The sequence below is a fragment of the Callorhinchus milii genome, unplaced genomic scaffold (genome assembly GCF_018977255.1).
Source record: "Callorhinchus milii isolate IMCB2004 unplaced genomic scaffold, IMCB_Cmil_1.0 Scaffold23, whole genome shotgun sequence".
NCBI classification, from domain to species: Eukaryota; Metazoa; Chordata; class Chondrichthyes; order Chimaeriformes; family Callorhinchidae; genus Callorhinchus; species Callorhinchus milii.
The window spans coordinates 6,734,064-6,754,203 of record NW_024704764.1 but is presented as its reverse complement, the minus strand read 5'-3'; the positions used below and the strand labels follow the sequence as shown (position 1 = coordinate 6,754,203).

The 20,140-nt window shown below is 39.8% G+C and overlaps 2 protein-coding genes across 3 annotated transcripts; one reads left to right on the top strand and one right to left on the bottom strand.

Annotated features, from left to right (window-relative positions):
• Positions 1 to 359: 359 nt before the first annotated feature.
• Positions 360 to 6,647, bottom strand: LOC103183812 (small ubiquitin-related modifier 1). 2 transcript variants are annotated; one of them, XM_007901490.2, is made up of 5 exons: positions 6,505 to 6,647; positions 4,965 to 5,036; positions 4,783 to 4,860; positions 2,784 to 2,855; positions 360 to 2,031 (listed from the first exon to the last, which is right to left on the bottom strand). In XM_007901490.2, exons 1-5 carry the CDS (start codon positions 6,514 to 6,516, stop codon positions 1,963 to 1,965), a joined length of 303 nt encoding a protein of 100 aa, XP_007899681.1. In that variant the 5' UTR covers positions 6,517 to 6,647; the 3' UTR covers positions 360 to 1,962. The 2 variants fall into 2 exon arrangements, with proteins under 2 accessions (XP_007899681.1, XP_042199288.1); XM_042343354.1 differs by lacking the exon at positions 2,784 to 2,855.
• Positions 6,648 to 9,251: 2,604 nt separating this feature from the next.
• moto (minamoto) lies at positions 9,252 to 20,117 on the top strand. Its single transcript, XM_007901491.2, has 8 exons — positions 9,252 to 9,385; positions 11,207 to 11,332; positions 12,152 to 12,300; positions 12,930 to 13,034; positions 13,892 to 15,818; positions 16,587 to 16,721; positions 18,802 to 18,982; positions 19,657 to 20,117. The coding sequence occupies exons 1-8, from the start codon at positions 9,380 to 9,382 to the stop codon at positions 19,854 to 19,856; spliced, it is 2,829 nt and encodes a 942-aa protein (XP_007899682.1). The 5' UTR covers positions 9,252 to 9,379; the 3' UTR covers positions 19,857 to 20,117.
• The last annotated feature ends 23 nt before the right edge of the window (positions 20,118 to 20,140 follow it).

The following is a 20,140-nucleotide window of genomic DNA, read 5'->3' as shown; positions in this document are numbered from 1 at the left end:
TTTGTTTTAAGAATTTTCTTATGACTTGAAATGTAACTTGAGGGAAAACTGTTGCGTAAAAATAGAATAATCCCGGAAAAATCTACTCAACTGTGCCAATAGGTGAAATTTTGGGATTAACTTTCATCTCAGCATTTTGAATTTGTACCACTGTAGATTTAAGAACAGATTTGATTCCCATTTATTTTGATCGACCCAAGAGACGTTTTAAAATTAAACAAGCTGCTTTAACATTTAACAAACTGAGTAATTCCACTTTTCAGCAGTGATGTAATGTTGTGCAATTATGCTGCATGTCAGATAAAATCTGGCAAAGCTCCACAAAAACGTCGGCTACAAAAGACTAGTTTTTTCAACTTTTATTTTAAATATCACTGAAAGGCAGGACATTTATTTTAACTATTACTAAATAATGATCCAGCACTATATATATTTACTTTTCAAACGTGGACAGACTCGCTGAGACATCGGAGGAACAAGGGGCAGGATTTAAAATATTATTAAACTGAAATTGCATCTTTCCACTGGTTTCTATACTAAAATTGGTACATGAACAAACTGGCGGGAAAAGAAATCAGTTCTTTTCTTCTAATTATTCTAATGGGACATACTTCTTGTAAAGGTGGTCTTAACTGCAACTGCATTGGAGTAGAATGTAAACTGCCAGACAGCAGGCAGCTCGCTGCCTCTCCTAATATGTACCAGATCCGTCCTCCTGACGTGAAAGGCGCTTTATAAATGGAATCTTGTTGTTGTTGTTGTTGACTGATTTGTGCTTTCTGGAGAATTCAAAACTGCATCCCATATATATTTTTAAACAGTGTCCGAAAATCACCACTATCAACATCTATTCTCAACAGATATGAACTTGTTTTCTGCCAGTTGAGCAGACTCTGCTGCATACAAAGTCCATACAAGTCTGTGAAAGTTTAACATTAGATTGCTTTTTTCCTACTTTCAAAAATGTGTTGTAACTTTTGGGGCGATTCTGCCTGCAGCGAATCAAAAGACAGTAGATAACCACGTGTAAATTGTGTGATACTCACTTTAAAATAAAAATAAAACTGTATTGATTCATATGTACAATCAATAAAACTAAACAAATATGAAATGGCTCCCACTGCCAGCTTATATAAATAATCTCTATTTAACCGTTTCACTACTGGGCCTTAAACTACAATCTGTCCACTGTTTGATTTCTCTTTTCTAAACCTTTTTAGTATCTTCATTGCAAAAAATCTATACAAATTAAACACGTTATTCATTCCATAGATTAGAAAAATACTAGTACAAACTTAACTGTAGGTTCACATTATTCTGGAAGCAAGCGGTTTGGTCCATCACACACGTAGGTTTATGCAGATAAAAGGTTAAATCACAAGTAACAACATCAGAAACAATGAGCCCTGTGCAGTTATTCAGTTTCTTCATAAAGCTATTTTGATACAGTACAAAGGGAGTTCAATGCGAAAGCTAATGCTGTTGTACATCTTTAAAACAGACTTTGACTTTATAAATCACCTTCTGCATGGTACTTCCTGTCCCCCTGACCTTGGACAGGGAACAGGAGAATTTTCCTGGCTTAAATGTTGAAGCAACATATTGAAAGTGTATTAAATGAAAATGTGTTATTTCTAACTCAGTTGCTGCTCAACTGTTGGAAATTTGCTGTTTTTAGCAAATAGTATATATATTTTTGAAACATTTTGAAATCCGTTTTGTCTTCAACAAGTTGCAAAAGGTACTTCCACCGTGGTCTGTACAATTAATTTATGAATGATATAAACCCCAAATCTTTTTTTAAAAAAGTATTTCTTAATATTTTTGTACTTTAGGCTAATATACAAAATAATTTGTACCAAAGTAACAATGAAAGAATGTCCCAATTGGGCTTCTGCCTAGCATAAAGTAAGAAGAAATCATACAGATGAATGACCATGACTTTGATATGGTGACTAATAGTTAAACTCTGAAGCATCCTCCTGTTTGTTCTTGGTAAACTTCAACCACATCCTCGTCTTCCATGCCAAGCTGTCAGAGCAAAAAAANTGTACAAGATGCTTATTTTCATACTTTAAACAGCAAGGGAACTTCACGGACACGCAATCGATTCTAAAACTAAAATTCTTGTGACAAATGTGCCACTGGCTATGAATCCTGATATTTTCAGGAATCATTGAAAACATATTATCTAGACCCCACATTTTTTCATGTGTCCCTCTGTTATTCAGCATCCACCACATCCCACAGTCCTATTTAGGAAATTCTCCTTAAGTGAGAACAGACTAACAAACTACAAACGCTAAGAGGGCTGCCCAAGTCCTAAAGGCAAAGCAAGAGACAGGGAGAAATGTTGGGCAAGTTTCCTTACTCCACACACCTCTGTTTACCTAGCAGTAAGTAGGAACCCGATTGTTAGTCAATAATAATCCTTAAAAAAAATTTGGTTACTCAGTCCATGACTGTTTGTGGGATACTCCTGTGCGCAATTGGCTACCGCGCCCACAAATGTAGTCAATTCACTTTATAGTATATTCTGTGAAGTGCTTAACAGACGTGATAAGGCACTTTATCAAATGCAAAGATTATTATTATAAGAGAGTAATAAGGAGGATTCCCATTGTTAAAGGATTCAGCTATAAGCGATGATCAGACAAGCTAGGGCTTTTCAGAAGATGTTTCAAAGGTGTATATAATTTTAGTAGGTTGTAAAATTCTTCCAACAAATCTCCACAATATTTGAGGTAACTCATTAAAACATAAGAAACATTAAGACTACATACCTCCTTCGGAGTTTGCTGATCTGTGATCCGCTGACCTTCAAACAGAAATCTAAGTGAATTTGGAGGTACATCCTACGTCAGAAAGGGAGGCAATAAAATTAAACAATAACTATAGGAAGCATAATTTATTTTTAGCAAATTATAAATTAATATGATCAACAGTGTTGCTTTTTATAAAAATTAAGCTTGTGAGAATTGTATCACTGTGCAGTGTAGTTTAAAAATATAATAATCCTTGCATTTTGATATAGTGCCTCACTCATCACGTCTTCGAGACATCTCAAAGCACTTCAGAGAATACACTGTAAAGTGTAGTCACTGTGTATTTTATGGGCGAAACGCAACAGCCAATTGTGCACAGCAGTGTCCCACAAACAGTCGTGGATTGAGTAAACCAATTTACTAAAGGAATTATTATCCCCGGAAAACTGCTAGGTAAACAGAGGTAAGGAAACTTGCCTAACATTTCGCCCTTCCTGGGAATCAAACCCAGCTCCTCTCGCTTGTGAGGCGAGTGCTCCAACCAACAAGCTTCAGCTTGTTTTACAGCATTTCGTTCCTAGGAATATAGGAACAGGAATAGGCCATTCAGCCCGCTCCACCATTTAATTAGATCTGTACCTCAACTAATCCTTTCAACTAATCAATTCCAATTTCCCGCTTTCTCCCCATATCCCTTAATACCCTGACCCACCAAAAATCTATCAACTTCACTCTTGAAGGTGTGGATAGATCCCGCTTGGATCCTCTACATCTATTACAATGTATGGAATTCTAGAATGCCTTATTTGGTGCTAATTTTTAACTCTTTCCCGATTAGAATAACATTTAAAAATGAACACCAAGGTTAGGACAACAACTCTACAAAATGAATGGGTTCAATATTTTAGTATCCTACACTAAAAACATTTACTTAAAGATAAGAACCAAAGCTGAAGTGCAATAAAACAGGCACAAAATCAGTGTCTCAGTCAGTATATTTTTCTACCAAGATACAGGATGCAATTACAAGTTCCAGCAACTGGCAATTTATCTTTTTCGGCATCTTGAGAAATATTTAAAAAGAAACATAATTTTTACAAAATAAAATCAGGTTATGATAAGGCAGTGACTAGTGACTAGCTTTCCAAGTAAATTACAGAATTTCTCAAAACACTAGCACAGAAAGTGCTTCCCCTAGAATTTCCTTCCTCTTTTAAGTAATTATTCAGTGGTATACTCAATTCACTTTATCCAGACTACATTCCCTGAACTGTAATTTTCTTTGCTTACCTAGTTTTTTTTAATCTACACTCAGACCAGACTTCAATTTAAAACCAGGTGGTATGATTACAGTTTTTTTCAATAATCATGAGCACTGTGGCATTGGAACATTATGCATCAGCAAGGAAAGCTGGCAAAAAGTTTTGGGAAGATTGATGTTAAAAGTTAAAAACAATATTCTGTAGACATATTTCACTAGAAGTACTTTGTAGGGGGATTCAGGCCCATTTAGTATACAAAATGGAGTTGTTAGCCTGCAATGAATTAAACTAAGTGTACCAATTGAGGTGATGGGCATCAATCTTGCATATTGATATTCCTAATTTGAACTTTGTAATTAATCTACCAGTGTTACGTATTCAAGACTGAGGTTGATAGATTTCTAAAGGATAGAGGGATTAAGAGATATGGGGATAGGGCAGGTAAATGGAATTAGGTTAGAAGATCAGCCACGATCTTATTAAATGGCGGGGCAGGCTCGAGGGGCTGAATGGCCTACTCCTGCTCCTACATCTTATAACATTTATAACATACTTTCCTACTTCCTGGAAAGTGTAATGATTGTATTTGTAGGCAAATGTGGTAGCCAATTTGCATCTACTTTTACAAATTTTGACTATCAACAAGTGCCGCAATTTCCCACTGTTTTATTCTGATTTAAGCTAATCCCATTTCAATAGTAATGTTTTGGAACTGTTCACTAAGAAAAGAACACCAATAGGACTGTGTGCTTTACCTGTCGCTGACAGTAGGACTCCTTCAGCTTTCTTAGCTGTGTGGTCATTTTCACTTTGAAATGGATCTCACTGTTGTCCTTTAGTAAAGCAAAGTTATTAATTTGTTTACTTCTTTGCTTACTCAAAGCATGTTAAAATTCAACACTGGTAAGCAAAAACTACTGCCAGTCACATCACTCACCTGACCTATGACTTTTAACTTAATGTACTCCCCTTCTTTCTTCTCTTCTGATTGATTGGAAGCCTTTGCCTCCTGCTCACAATACAACAAGAAAATCAAACAATTAATTTGATCAGGTAAACTCTGGTAAATAATAGTAATAATCCTTGCATTTGATATAGCGCTTTTCACGTCTTCGAGACGTCTCAAAGCGCTTCACAGAATATACTGTAAAATGAATTGACTGTGTATTTGTGGGCGAAAACACGGCACAGGTGCCTACATGCCTAATCTGGTGGAGATTCCCTGTGGCCTTGGCATTCTGACAGGATACAACCGCTGACCGTGGGACTCCTTCAGCTTTCTTAGCTGTATCAGGTCATACTTGGGAGTACTGGCTACTAAAACCATAAAGGGGGCTTTATTAGACAAGAGACTAGGATGCTGGATTTATTCACACTGTAATGGGCGGATGGTAGGTTAGGAGCATGCTCAAATATCTCAACGCGCCTTTTTCATTAGAACTTCTGTTGTGATGTTTTGAAATTTTCTCTAAAATATTTGCAGTTGCAGTGTGACGGCAATGGTAAGGATTCCCATGATTCTAAAGTGGAAGTTAGTGGAAATCCTTTGTTAGATTCTGTCTGACATACCAGAAACATTCAGAAACCCGCACCGGCCAATAAGCAACCTTGAAGTGAATGACCAGTTTTATTGGGAGGATTGTTGGCCAGGGTACAGGAAGAAACTCCCTTCACTTTTCAAGTAGGCAGACAGAAAGTACAACCTAAGTACAACCATCTCATCCAAGAAATTCATAAATGTAACTTCTCACAATTTAATCAGCCATCTGTTCCTTCTGCGAATGTCCGACCTATTCAAATGAGAATGTTAAATCAAGGGACCTTCATCTGCTTCCCTCTAGAGGATATTAAAGGTCCCATGGCATCATTTAGAAGTTCTAGCTGTTTAATATTCCAGATTGGGTGCACAATTTACCAAACTATCATTTAATTCATACTTTTTTTTTAAAATGAACATCCACTAAATCCTCGTTAGATCAGTTAAGGGCACTCGGTGTATCCCAATCAAACCGCAGACCGACTGCACAGCTCTTAAATAGACCACTCTCCTCTGTAAAAACTGCACCCAATGAACAACCGGTACTAAGTTTCACAAACGAAACACGTTACCAACACCGCCCCCCACCCACACCCCCACCAAGTGGCGGATGCAAAGTGAAACTGCGGTGTGAGTCTCTGGGTGTTCTCGCTCTTCCGCAACTCGGAATCCGGGCGTTAAACCCGTGAACTTGCAATCGCAAAATGAAAGTTCAGATCATGTAACAAAGCTCAAGACAAATGGAGCAGTGAGAGCGCTCTCACAGCTGTGGCTCATCCTTCAGCCCACGCCCCGCTTTCCCTCCTGAGCCTTCCTCAGCCTTTTCGCTTCCGTCTCCCATTCGAAACCCTTGATTCAGATAAAAGTTTGACTCGTCTCGAGTACGAGGGACGAACACAACCGATCTGACACACATTGGCAGACGGCAAAAGTCCCTCACCTGATCAGCCATCTCACCGCGAGGCAAACAGACTCGAGGATCAGATCAGCACCAAACATCTACACTGCAGTCACTTAGTCAGGCAGCCAGTCAGCCACTCAGCCAGTCACTCAGGCAGTCAGGCAGGCAGCCAGGCGGTCCTTCCTGCGCAGAGCAACGTAAGGAACAGATTGCATTCTGGGTGTTGTAGTCTTTCCACCAACTGCCACTTAACACAGTGCACTTGTGTCCGGAAAGGAACAAAAGGATGTCCAGTCTTTCAGCCCCACTTAGCCCGGTGCAGATCGGATCACGGCAGGTGGATGAGGTCCAGATGTTTAATAAATATGCTGCCTCAATTCTTACTGAGGTAAAGTCGAGGATATCGTACAGAGAAACGAGACATGTGGAGGTTCAAAAGGAGGTTGTGAGAAATCAGTTAATCAGACTTAAGGTGGACACATCCCTGAGTGTAGCCTGAAGGGTAATAAAGCACTCAATGAAATGGAAAGCAGAGGGAGGGGCCTTGAGGTACAAATAAGTACAAACATGACTTCACCTTGAAAGTTAAAACCATATTTTTTTAAAAAATTGGCAAAGAAAATGGTAAATCTGAAGTCCAAAATTCCACCGTGTTCTCAGCTCGGCTTAAAAGTTAAAGATGGCACAGAATTGTGGAAAAATATTTAACTCGGCCTTGATTTTAAAACCAAACTTCCAAAGTATAAGAAGTTGGCCCCATCCTATCTGATCTTAGAATTTAAACCGACTGGCCAAGACTGGTTGAGGCGAGGTGGAAGTTTTTGACCCCCCCCCCAAAGTCCTAAAAGTGCCCCAACAGCTTGAACTTGGAATTTGCCTGGGATTGAGAAATCAAATTCCCATAAAGGGCATGGGGGGGGGCGGGCAATGTTCCCAGACTGGGCAAACTCACACCCGATTGGGTGCGTTTTTTGTTACAGGGTGTGTGACAGGCGCCTAATTTTTTCAAAAAAAGTTATTTAAACCTGCAAAAGGTTCTCCCCGCCGTTTCAAATATTATCATTTGAAGACCTTTTCTTACAGTTTCAAAAGCACTGACCTAAATTAGCCATTCCGCTACCCATAGAATAATATTGGGGCTATTTTAGGGCGAGTATTTGGTGGACTTTGGGCTGCAAACCTGTGTTCAATTTCACCCTTGCATTTGATATAGTGCCTTGTCTCATCAATAGCTCCTGGGACCCTACCCCGGGTGAAGGGCGCTATTTAAATGGAAGTTGTTGTTGTCGTCATTCAGGAGTCTCAAAAGTGCTTCACAGGATATACTGTAAAGTGGATTGACTGTGTGTGTGTGTGTGTGTTGCAGGCAAAGTGCGATATAATAAATAATCCTTGCGTTTGGACTTGGAGCCTCATTCACACACATACCCCCCCCCTCCCAGAACATCTGAGGGGGGCTGTGGGGGTGGTGGGGGGGCTGTGGGGGTGGTGGGGGACCTGTGGAGGTGGTGGTGGGGGGGCTGTGGTGGGGCCTGTCTGAGGAGTGTTTTGGTGGGGGGCTGTGGGGGTGATGGTGGGGGGCTGTGGTGGGGGTGGTGGGGGGCTGTGGGGGGTGGTGGTGGGGGGCTGTGGGGTGTGGTGGGGCCTGTGTGAGGGGGGGTTGGTGGGGGGCTGTGGGGGTGGTGGTGGTGTGGGGTGTGGTGGGGCCTGTGTGAGGGGGTTTTGGTGGGGGGCTGTGGGGGTGGGGTGTGGTGGGGCCTGGGTGAGGGGGGTTTGGTGGGGGGCTGTGGGGTGGGGTGTGGTGGGGCCTGTGTGAGGGGGTTTTGGTGGGGGGCTGTGGGGGTGGGGTGTGGTGGGGCCTGGGTGAGGGGGGTTTGGTGGGGGCTGTGGGGGTGGGGTGTGGTGGGGCCTGGGTGAGGGGGGTTTGGTGGGGGCTGTGGGGGGGGGTGTGGTGGGGCCTGGGTGAGGGGGGTTTGGTGGGGGCTGTGGGGGGGGGGGTGGTGGAGCCTGGGTGAGGGGGGTTTGGTGGGGGCTGTGGGGGGGGGGTGGGGCCTGTGTGAGGGGGGTTTGGTGGGGGCTGTGGGGGGGGTGGTGGGGCCTGTGTGAGGGGGTTTGGTGGGGGGCTGTGGGGGTGGGGTGTGGTGGGGCCTGTGTGAGGGGGGTTTGGTGGGGGCTGTGGGGGGGGTGTGTGGTGGGGCCTGGGTGAGGGGGGTTTGGTGGGGGGCTGTGGGGGGGCGGGGTTCACTATGAAATGTAGTGACGTAGAATAGTGACGTCGCGTGCGTTCGTTGGCCTGTGTCTGCGAAGAAACGCCTGAACCGTTGTCTTGGAGCCGAGGTAACAGGCGAGCCGTTGGCGTCTTACCTTCGCGAGCGGTCCCCATCAACAGTCGGTCGCTCGACGCCGAGAGGAGGAGGTGAAGTAGGGGACTGTCGGAGCCTATTGGAGATGGACGGCAACCTCCGTCACGCTTCCAATCGAGCTGTGCAGCCAATGGCGGCAGCCGCCTCGGCGCTGGTGCCGAGCAGAAAGCGCCTTCGCGCGCCGACTGGCCCGGCCTCCAGCGCGACTGCGCAGTGAGCAAACGCACCCGCGCTCCTCCTCCCCACCCGCCCCCCCCCGCGTCACTCGGGCTCCGGCAGCCAATGGGATGGAAGCTCGCGAGGAGCGCGGGAAGGGGCGCGAGCCGCTTTTCGTCCGTTCGGCGCGTGTGAGGCGCACGGCTCCAACCGTCCCGAGTCAGTCAGCAGTCAGTTCGTTCAAGGCAGCAGATGGGTCGCTGCCCACTTCGCCACGGAGTCCGATCATGGTCCACAGCTGATTTCTTCTCGCCCCCAAACGCCTCGACGACAGCCTCCCGCTTTCAATCTATCTAAAAAAAAAGAGGAGGAGGGGGAAACAAAACGCTTAATATATGGAGGTGAGAGGACGACGTTTGTCGCGACGCCTGCTTTTAAGATAGTTTTTAACGTAGACTGCGTTCTCGGGAAAGCGCTGTTTTGTTGGGCCTGGGGGGGAAAAACTCGGTCGCTTTTCTTGGGCTTTTTTTTCCCCTTTCGCGTTTCGTCCCATTTCCTTTTTTTTTGATCGTTGGGTTAAATCTGAGGTACCGAAAGAAGAGGGGGAGAGCGAGAGAGGGAGAAAAAAATCAGTCAAAAGAGCGCTTTTGAGAGATGGGTTTTTAGTGAAATCTAAAATATAAACGAATTATATAAACATATAAATACAAAATATAAAAATGTAAATAAGATCCATTTCAGTCACGGGCTCCGCCTCACGGCATGCGGTTTCGGGATCATTTAAACTCGATAATTTTTCCGTTTTTTCGGCGTCATGTAACTCCCCGAACATATGTGTGTGTGTATGTCGATATATATATATGTGGTACTTTTTTTATATCATTTGAAAAAAAGAATGATTTATCTTCTCGTTTCAAACGGACGCTTTGGGATTGAACGGAAACCACCGCTTTCCTTTTTCTTTTCCTTCTTTCAAGGGATCGAATCCACAGACCTCGGTGTTATTTGACGTTGTGTGTGTGTGTGTGTGTGTGTGTGGTGTTTTTTTTATTATTATTTTATTTTCCGAAACATTTTTGTCCGTTTTTAATACTTTTTTTAAAATTTAACTCATTAAAAAAAGTATATAGTTTTCCTTTATATATATATATATATATATTTTTTAATTCGTGAATAGTTTTTTTTAAAGTAAAATGTATTTAATTTCCAAAAAAAGTTTAACAAAAAAAAAATTATATATATATATTTGTTCGTTTGCTCGACTGCGGTGGAAAAAATTCCGATGCGTTCGACGACGGGGTTGGTAAGAGAGACCGATAGAGAGAGAGGGTGGATGTAAGGACGGTGTGGGCCGATCAACCCGTTGTTTGTTTTTCATATTAAAAGACGGAAATCAACAGTTTGTTTTCTAAACACTCTTTGGTGATGGTTTTCGAGAGGCGCTACGGTTGAGGGATGGAATAAAAAGTACTACAACAGCAACAAAAAAAAGTAGCGTCTCTCTCTCTCTCTCTCTGTGCCTCTCTCTCTCTCTGTGCCTCTCTCGCTGTCTTGTCTTTGCCTCACTTGAGTCGTGCGGCTTAACGGGACTCGCTCGAGCTCCGGTCAGCACGCGCTAACTTGACCGTTTTTGTTGCCTCTCTCCCCCCCCCCGCCCCCACCCATCGACTTTTTAACCGCTTTCAACCGCGGTTGACAAGTTGTCGTCGGCAACGACGGCGTCGAATTCCGCACGCCATTCATTCTTCCATTTTGGTGCAGGTTTTGTTTGAACGGTTTTGTTTAAACCTACAACTGAGTGGAGCCGCAGAAGGTGGCGAGCTTCCGTGTTGTTGTCCACATTGAGTTGGAGGAAAGTTGGGCTCATCATCCAGGGCTTGATTCACACCGGCAGGCCGACCGGACCTAATGTGTGTGTGGGTTTGGAATCGAGTGTAGAAGTGGGATTTGAGTGTCACCCGCATACATATGGCAGTTAACCCCTTATCTGAGAATCACTTTGTCAAGAGGGAACCATGAGGATGAGGAAAAGGAGGAGCTGAGGATAGAGCCCTTAGTGTGTGCACTCAACCCTCAGTGTGCTCCGAAACCGTAGAATGTACAGTGAAACTGTTAGATGTTAAGTGTACAGTGCATCATGTTAAATATAATAAAATAAACTATTATTATACCTTTAAAAATTATAAATGGCCATGGTAAGAAACTATTTTTCCTTTTTTTAGCCTAAGACTATTTTGAAAAGTGTGAATCGCTATTACAATGGTATTGATGCTAACAGCCGATCAACAGATGCTTTCAGTGATGCATTGGTCAACTGTAATTCATTTTTCAGTCCCTATAAAGCACAGGTAAGAATAGAATACATTTATTTATGAATCTTTGCTTGTATGAGTGAAATGTTCTCTTTGGAGACGATGTGCTGTTGGCAGAATCACATCCAAGATTACGTTCTCACAAAGAGGAATCACTAAAGTGATTATGGTGGTGAGAGGTTGGCCACCACAACTCTTGGTTGTTTGTAATCAATAGCATGCATTTATTGCCTGCCCACAGCCTTTGCAAGGAGTTTCTGGTTAGCATTGGTTAGTTTGAGGGATAAGGGATATCGCTCATGCTTTTTTTCCTTGGCTGTTCATCGTCACTAAGGCAGCCCAGGAAGACATGAACTTAGCCAACATTGAACAAAACATTCCACTGACAAGTGCCAATTCATTGTTTATGAGGCTCACACATTTGACTCTAACCAATGTGACTTTGACAGTCCAAGTCTGAAGACATGATTGATATACTGAAGTGTTGAACTGCCTGTCTATCTAATATGTTCTAAGGGTGTATACGGAGGTGCAAAAAGCACCTTTGGACAAGCCAATCTGAATTTATGCCAACAAATCTGTTAAGAAGCCACTCTTTAATAATGGATATTATAAATGTTTTTTTATGGCGGTAGTTAATGCCCCATAGCCCTTTATACAATGTTTAAATTTTTTAAAGAGTTCTTTTTGTCTGATTTCATTGAACCTGTGATATGTAAATGTATGGATGATTTCAATATTCTACCAAGTATTCTAATCTCTTTTTACCTTGCCAAAACATTTTCTACCAATGTTTATATCTGAAATGTTACATTTCACCAATGTTTTAATGATCCTGCATCTAAATTTTTGCAGATAGCGACATACGAAGAAAGTTTAGATTCACATCAATCTTACACTGGATCAGTGTCAACCACTCCTGATTCCTCTTTGTTCTATGTTCCTTGGTCAACATCTGGAGATGATTACAAGCAGTTTGTTGGACCTCAGAACAACTCTAACCGGTATGAAGATTGTTTTGCTAAAATATTTTCTGATAAGAAACATGACAAAGCGTAACATTTTAAAATATGCAAATATATAGGATGACTTGTACTCAGGGCTGTATTCTATAGTTCTGTAGCAGGAATTGAGATTAGGATAGATGGCTTCATTGGAGGTTTTTAGACATTGTTGAATGGCTTCCAACTGTGTAGTAGATTTTCTCCGGTCTTTTCTATCCTGTTAATATCCAAAATCAATATTGCACTAAAATTTTAATTTAACAACAAAAACATTGAAAGAAATTTTACTGAACCGGGTGGCCACTTGATTAAATAAAAAATAATCTCTGTATTTATAATAGTAAATAATTACCAGTTATTCATTTACTATTTAATATTCATCAAAATGATTTATTCTAATATTGCTGAACCATACTATCCAAACCATTATCAACATATTTGGAAGTCTACCTTTGGGCCAATGATTTTGTTCAAATCTGGTTAAAATATTAATATCTGAGAACCACCATCTTTATTAATGCTCAGCTGTGTTTGTGTTGAAATGGCCCTTTGTGTTAAATCTTGAGGTCAGCACATCATTAATCTTTTAATTTTAAATTAAATGTCACAATTTTGTTTTCCTTGAATAGGTCTCAGAACGAAATGAATGATTTTGGGAGTGCCGCAGATCTATACGGGCTTGTTTCCAATATTTTAGAAGAGCCTGATCAATCACAATCCTTATTTGTTGAAGGGTAAGTTTGTGCATATGTATTATTTGGTTGATTGGTCAGACTTTGAGCATGGTGAAAAATATTATTGGCATACCCTCTACATTTGTTCAATTAGTGGGAACTTAATAAGTTCCAGTGGTGCAAAGATCGGATGGTCGTTAGGTGTAAAGATGAGTGTATTGTTCCATAGCTTTAGGTTTGCATTTTCTGAGCAGTAGTTAACATTACTGTACTTCACAACCTCTGATAATGCTAGAGTACCTTATTTTCAAGCCATACAGGCAGACTTCATTGTAACAACTTTATTGCTACATTTTTATTTCAATGAACCCAGTTAGCACCAGCTCATATAAGAAACCTTGCATTTGATACAGCGCCTTATCAGGTTTGAGACGTCCCAATGCGCTTCGCAGAATAAAGTAGATTGACATGTGTTTTTTTTTAAGTGGGTGAAACACAGCAGCCAATTGCGCACAAAGACGCAAAAGGGACTGGTCTTGAATATCTGACAAGTAGTTGCAGGCTGAAAAGTAGTTGCAGACCACATGTAGTTCTGGATCAGTTTTGTGCCTAATAGCAATTGCCTTGAAGAAGAAAAGCTTGATATTTTACACGGACAAAGACAAGCAAGTCTTAATCTTGGTATTGAACAATTTCTAATGTGTTAGCGAGATTCTGCATGAATTAGGTACATTTTATAGACCATGGATCTAATCCATAAAATGGCAACTTGAAGTGTGGAATATTGAGCTAGTGTTGCCTGTATCGAAGCTCGTCATTTAGGTCTCAGACTGAATGTATAATATTAGTATATATGTCATCCTTTAATGCGTTTTACACTTTTGACTAATTATATATTCCATATGTTTTGGTTTTAGAAATACCTCCTCTAACTTGTTAAGATCAATATGGTCTTCAACAACTAGCAGATTTACAGAACACCTGGACCACTCATCAGAATCTAAGAAGCCTGTAGATGCATCGTATTCACAACAGGTTTTCAATGCAAAAGAACCCATAGCAACCACTGACACACAGTACCAGCAAGATAGTCATTTGGTGTCACAGCAAAAAATAAATATGGATGATTTTTTAGGTTTTGACGACTTGGATCTTACAGAACAATGGATTTTTCCTTCAAAGAAAGAGTCTACTGACTGCAGCCCCTTTCAATCTACTGATAACACAAAGATTAATTTTCAGGAGTTCCCTTATGTCAAGAATAGTTCCAAGCTGCAGGTAGGGTTAGCGGTATCAACTAGAGAATCAGGAACAGATATGCACATGTATGGAAGAGACGGGGGAGATTTTAAAGAAATTGGTGCTCCATCCAGTCAGCCGTCTACAGAACTGTTTCCTTTCCTGCATAATTCCAGAAACTGTTACAATAATAATAATAGTAGTAACAGATACATGGAGCAATTGCATGGTAATAAATTCAGACAGAACAAATTTGTGAACTTCAATATACCAGATGGAAAGAGCTCTTCTGATTGTACACCAGAAATACCAGTAATAGAAATGGATACATGTGCCAGGGTGTCTAAAGGAAAACAAGCACAAAAGGGGTTTGATGAATTAAGTATTGACCAACATACCTTAAAATATTGTGTCAAATCTTCAGCGAGCGTGAGTGAGAAACAACTTTCAAAGGAAATGGGTTTAGTTGGTGACTTGGGACAAAAGTGTGTATCTGAATGTGGAAGAAATGCACACACATTTTGCCCAATTAGGAGTGATTTTGAAAAGGCCTTTGAGAAGCAACAACATTCTAATTACGATCATTTTTCACAGCAGTCTGAATATGTACAGCCATTAAATGCACTGCCTGTCTCTGTATATTCTGGGGACTCTTACCAAAACAGACAACCTTGGACAAAAATAGCCACTTCTAATTCTGAAACTACCACAACTGCTTCATTTGGGAAACAAGATAACTCAGCAGATCTCAGTAATCAAGCATCTCCTGCTTCAAAAACATCTCATTCTTTCTGTCCATCCTCTCAACAATCTTCAGTGCATTTTCCTCAAAATAGCAATAGTTATTTCCAAAGAGGTACAGGATTGTATAGTCAAGACAGCCTTTCTAAGGTTTCTGGTAGTGAGTTCACATATAATATGGAACGGGTTCAACCAGGTACTCATTTGGAAGGGCAAAATAAAGCCAGTGGGGATATGTATTTTGAATCAGCTGTTGAAAAGAACTGCCAGAATGGAAAGCAAGTGAATGGATTCCATGGGAGTTCATCATCTCAGCAATATGTTGCAGGCAAATATCCCAGTTACCAGTGTAAACAGCAAAACAGTCATTATGATTTGAATGAAGATGTAAAAAAAAAGGACGATGAGTTCTCACAAAGCATGTACAGAGATTTATTAGGTGCTCAATCTTATTATAATAATCACAATTCCCAACAAGGAGGAGGAGACAATAACACAATGACAAATTATATTACTCGCTCTCCAGTCTCTTCTTTTTCAAACCCCTACATGATGGGTGACTTTAGAAGGAACCACAATATTTCACAACTTGGTCCACGAGGTGTAGCGTCAGGAACTAACCTTCAATTTGGTCATCCTGTTTCATTAATGGATCCCAGTGAGTTGTTTCCATATGAAGATTTCAGTCACTTGTATCCCCTTTTCAATGATATGTTTTATGGAGATCCACCCCTTTATGGATTTATACCACCTTTTGGATTTCCAAGACCTATGAAAAATCGCAGTGGTCCTGCTAATGAACTTCATATTCGATTGGAAGAATGTTATGAACAATGGAGGGCTTTGGAGAAAGAAAGAAAAAAGGTAAAATAAATTGTATTTTAAGGAGAATAGGAAAACTAATTTTACTTTATCTTTAGAATCAATTTTATTATGTGCATTAACAACATTCTCCATTGATGGGCTTTACATAGATTTTATACAAATAGAAAGCCTACCAAGGGAAGTTTGCTTCTGTCCCACAATAGGAAGTGTTTCTATCTCATTTAAATAATAATCAGTCTTTGTATTTTTCTTGAACTATTCTTAGATGAAAAGCTTTCACTTGTCCCAGGATAATCGGTTCCTAGTTTTTCTACCACGACCTGGAGATTAAATTACCAGTTATGACATTGGCAAGTGTTAAACCTTGCATAGTACATAGCTGGGATGAGATATCTGGCCAATTATTTTGTTTCTTGGGCAGATAACAGCTCAAGAGCGCTGTTCACTTCATGTCCCAAGGTCAAACAAACAATGCCAATCAGTCTTCCAAAAATATGTTCTTTGCATATTGGTTCTTAATGCTGGATTGAGATCTTGCCAGGTTTGTATTTTTTGGTTCAAATTCTTACTTTAGAAGATTTGAGTAAGAGAATGAAGCTTTGCAGCCATGATCCTTCAAACAGATTTGATATATTTCAGGTGATACTGTATGTCTTTCAATAATTATGCATCAATTGTTGAAAATCATATATAGTGAAATAAAACCTTTCATTTGTTGCCTAAAATATTTTTTTGCATCTTATTTCTCATATAAGTTGATATTGTTTATATTTCGATTGTGATCATTTTCTTCCTCTCCTTCTTAAGACTGAAGCAGCACTTGCCCGGAACTACCCAGGAAAGCGAGTGACCAGTTCAAATAATACACCTATTCCCAGGCTACCATCAAACCCTTCCCGGGTTGATCGTTTGATTGTTGATCAACTCCGTGAACAAGCAAGAGTATGTTTCCACTAGATCTGGTAGATTGATTAATGGATATTTAATGTAGTCCAGGAAAATATTTTGAAAAAAACACTAAGGTTTCTTAAAGATCATTTTTAGTTGAACCAGACTACCAGGTCTGCCACAGAGAGTAGACTTAATCCCAACATCATGTTGACTAGAAACGTGGCCAACTCAAGGAGAATTTAAATAAGTTTATAAATAGCCAAAGGGTAACACAACATAGAGTTGGTAGGATGCAGTTGAGGTGATGTAGTTCAGACAATCCATATTAGCTTTCAAGAGGGAACTACCTAAATATCCAAAAAGGAGTAAATCACAGGGATATGGGGGAAAGAAAGGTGGGTGACTGATATTGGATAGATTGCTCTTTCAAATGCAGTTTGCTTAGTAGCCTTGTATGCTGTCAATTTCCATTTGCTAAGCTGCTCATAATTTTCTAAATGTTTCTAATAATACATTTCTAATTTCTAAATCCATGAATTGTCCTTGTACCTTGAGCACTCAAAAGCTTCATCAACCGTTGGTCCATATCAACATATAATATTCCAGATATACTTACTAAGTGATCAATGTAGTTATATTATTGTCTTTTGCTAGCAGTCTTGAAAGGTTTAGTGAATGATCCATAATCACCCAAAACCTTTTCACTTCTGAATGATTTGTGTTGCATTTAATATTTTGAAAACATGTTGGACACATATGCTAATTTGCTGGACCAAATAAAACACCCAATATGGCCAAACTCAGAAGTTATTTAACATCAACCTAAATATCACTTTTAAAGCAGCTGAGATTGGGAGGGCGATGGTTTTGGCGTGTTTCGAGTATTCTTTCCTGAATCTCACAGGTTCAGAGAAGGGAGACTATACCATTTGGTGTGTCGGTAATTGGAGGGTATAGATTTAAGGTAACACCTTCAAAAGAGGACTCCTGCAATACAGAAGATTTTTATCTTCCACACTAGTCAACCTTATGTCTTTTTGAGTTCAGATTGACAGTTTGTATCACATTTTGTACATGTTGTTCTGCTCAACTAGAATAAGATAGGATTCTTTTGTTACCACCAGAAAAGAGGAATCTATCACATCTGAGGGAAAATAAATCCTTGCAGTCAGACAGAAGCAGATAAATGTGTTGTGTGAGAGTTGCATATGTATATATTCCTTGCATTTGATATAGTGCCTTATCACATCGCCGAAACGTCTCAAAGCGCTTCCCAAGATATATTATGAAGTGGATTGTGACTGTAGTTTGTGGGCTAAACGTAGTGGCTAGTTTGCGGACAGCAATATCCCTCCCACATGGAGTGAGTGATCAATTTTATTTGGGGAATTGTTGGCCGGGATACCAGGAGAAACTCCCATCTCTTCAAATAGTGCCATGGGATCTTTAATGTTCACCTGAACAGGCAGACAGGTGCTCGGTTTAATGTCTCATCCGAACACTAGCACCTCTGACATTGCAAGACACCCCTAGGACTGCTTTGGAGTGTCAGTTTGGATTATGCGATTCCAAGTTCCAATGCTACCATTGAGTCAAGTTGACAGACATAAATCATATTAATAGAGGGAATTGTAGTTTTATTTAACTAATTATCTAACAAAAAGAATTAATCGTTTTTGTTGCTTATAAAATTACCTATATGAGAGCCTTAAGTTTGATGATTATTACCCGATCTACTATGGAATTAAATAAAATTAATTGAATCTTGTTTTGTTATTTTTATTCTGGCGCAGATATACTAGAATCATTCAAGGTTTTATGTTCCTTCTACAGAAATTAAATAACCAAGAAAAGGAAAATGGGTATATTTTTTAATTTTCGCAGCTCTTTTGCAAAAAGAAATTAGATTTTGGCAACTTTTAACAGCTGGAGATTTCCCAAAATATTTTAGTCCCAGCAAAAGCCCCCTGCCTCTGAATAAAAGCTGTATTGTGAATGCAAAAATATATATGTGCATTTATAGAGCTTTAATTTAAAATTGTGACATTCAGGTACCAATTTAATAACAAGTATACTTTTTATATTGGTTTGATAGATACTTGAAAACTATATTAATCTACTATTGTAACAGGTTGTGACATTGCTTGGGAAAATGGAACGTCTTCGAAGTTCTCCTCTTCATGCCAATATTTCTACAGCTCTTGATAGACATCTGGAGGCTATCCACATTACACAAGCTCGTAGAAAAGACGAAATAGTTAATGCAGCAAATCGACAAAGACAAGGAGCACCGAGATACCAGGATGATAGGGGTAATGTCATAAATTAATCTAGCCTTATTTCTAATTGAAATTCAGTGTTGGATTTAGCTGCTAATTTCACCAGTACATGTACAAATCACTAGTTCATTTTAATTTGTGTACAGGAACAATTGTTAAGCATATAATTCCAGTTTTACTGCACTGACCTGATATCTATCTGTACAGTAGGCCAGTACACAAATTAAAATTGTTTTAATTCCCTCAATATTGAATAACTCATTTATTGTAAGTCATCCAGTTAACTAAGTGATAGTTTACCTCTTTAACTGAACCTAAGAGTTTGAAATAATACCTAGGACTAATTTTTATTATAATTTACCTGGTTTAAAGCTCCATAAATTGAGAACACAATGAGAAAGATATGTCAGGTTAAAACCCATGAAACCTGTCTTGTGTGTTTTTAACATGTTTTTGAAAAACAAGCTTGGTGTCACCCTACAATTATTGATTCAGCTCACCTTCTCTTCCACTACAAGAGGTTTTCCTTTTGGTCCTTCACCTTGGTGTCCAAATTAAAAGACGAGAGATTTGCCCATAAAGTGTCTGGTAGACACCCATTGGTGCAGCATATTAAAGGTTCAAAGCAATACACTAGGAAAAACAGTTTTATTTACATTTATTTATTCCCATATCTTTCATTCAACATGCAATCTTGTTCTGTACAGATGTTCTTGCTTTGGCTATCGCAGTCAAAGAAATGGCAATAGCGACTCGGAAAGCTCGGACTGCTTTGTGGTGTGCCCTACAGATGACATTACCCAAAACACCCAATACCAATCCAGAAGACCAAGCTGATGTGGAAAGAGAACTGCAGGATCTCGTAACGAATGGAGAGAAAAACTATCAACAGAAGCAGCTACTATAGTGGGAAAAAGAATGAAGTGGTAAAAACTCATGGTGATTAAAGAACTGAAGAGAAATTACAAATTTAAAAATAATTATATTCGTTATTACCTTTCTGAGTTACTAAAATAGGCATTGTTTGAGTTGCAGTTATCACTAATTCAAATTAGCTTAAAGTATTAAGGGGGAAAATCTCTAATGTCTACCTTGAAAAGTAATTACAAACAATGCAGCTTGTGATCAGACATGTATTTGATTAATGAATATGTAACTACTTTGCAACACCATATATGGTTCATTTTTTAA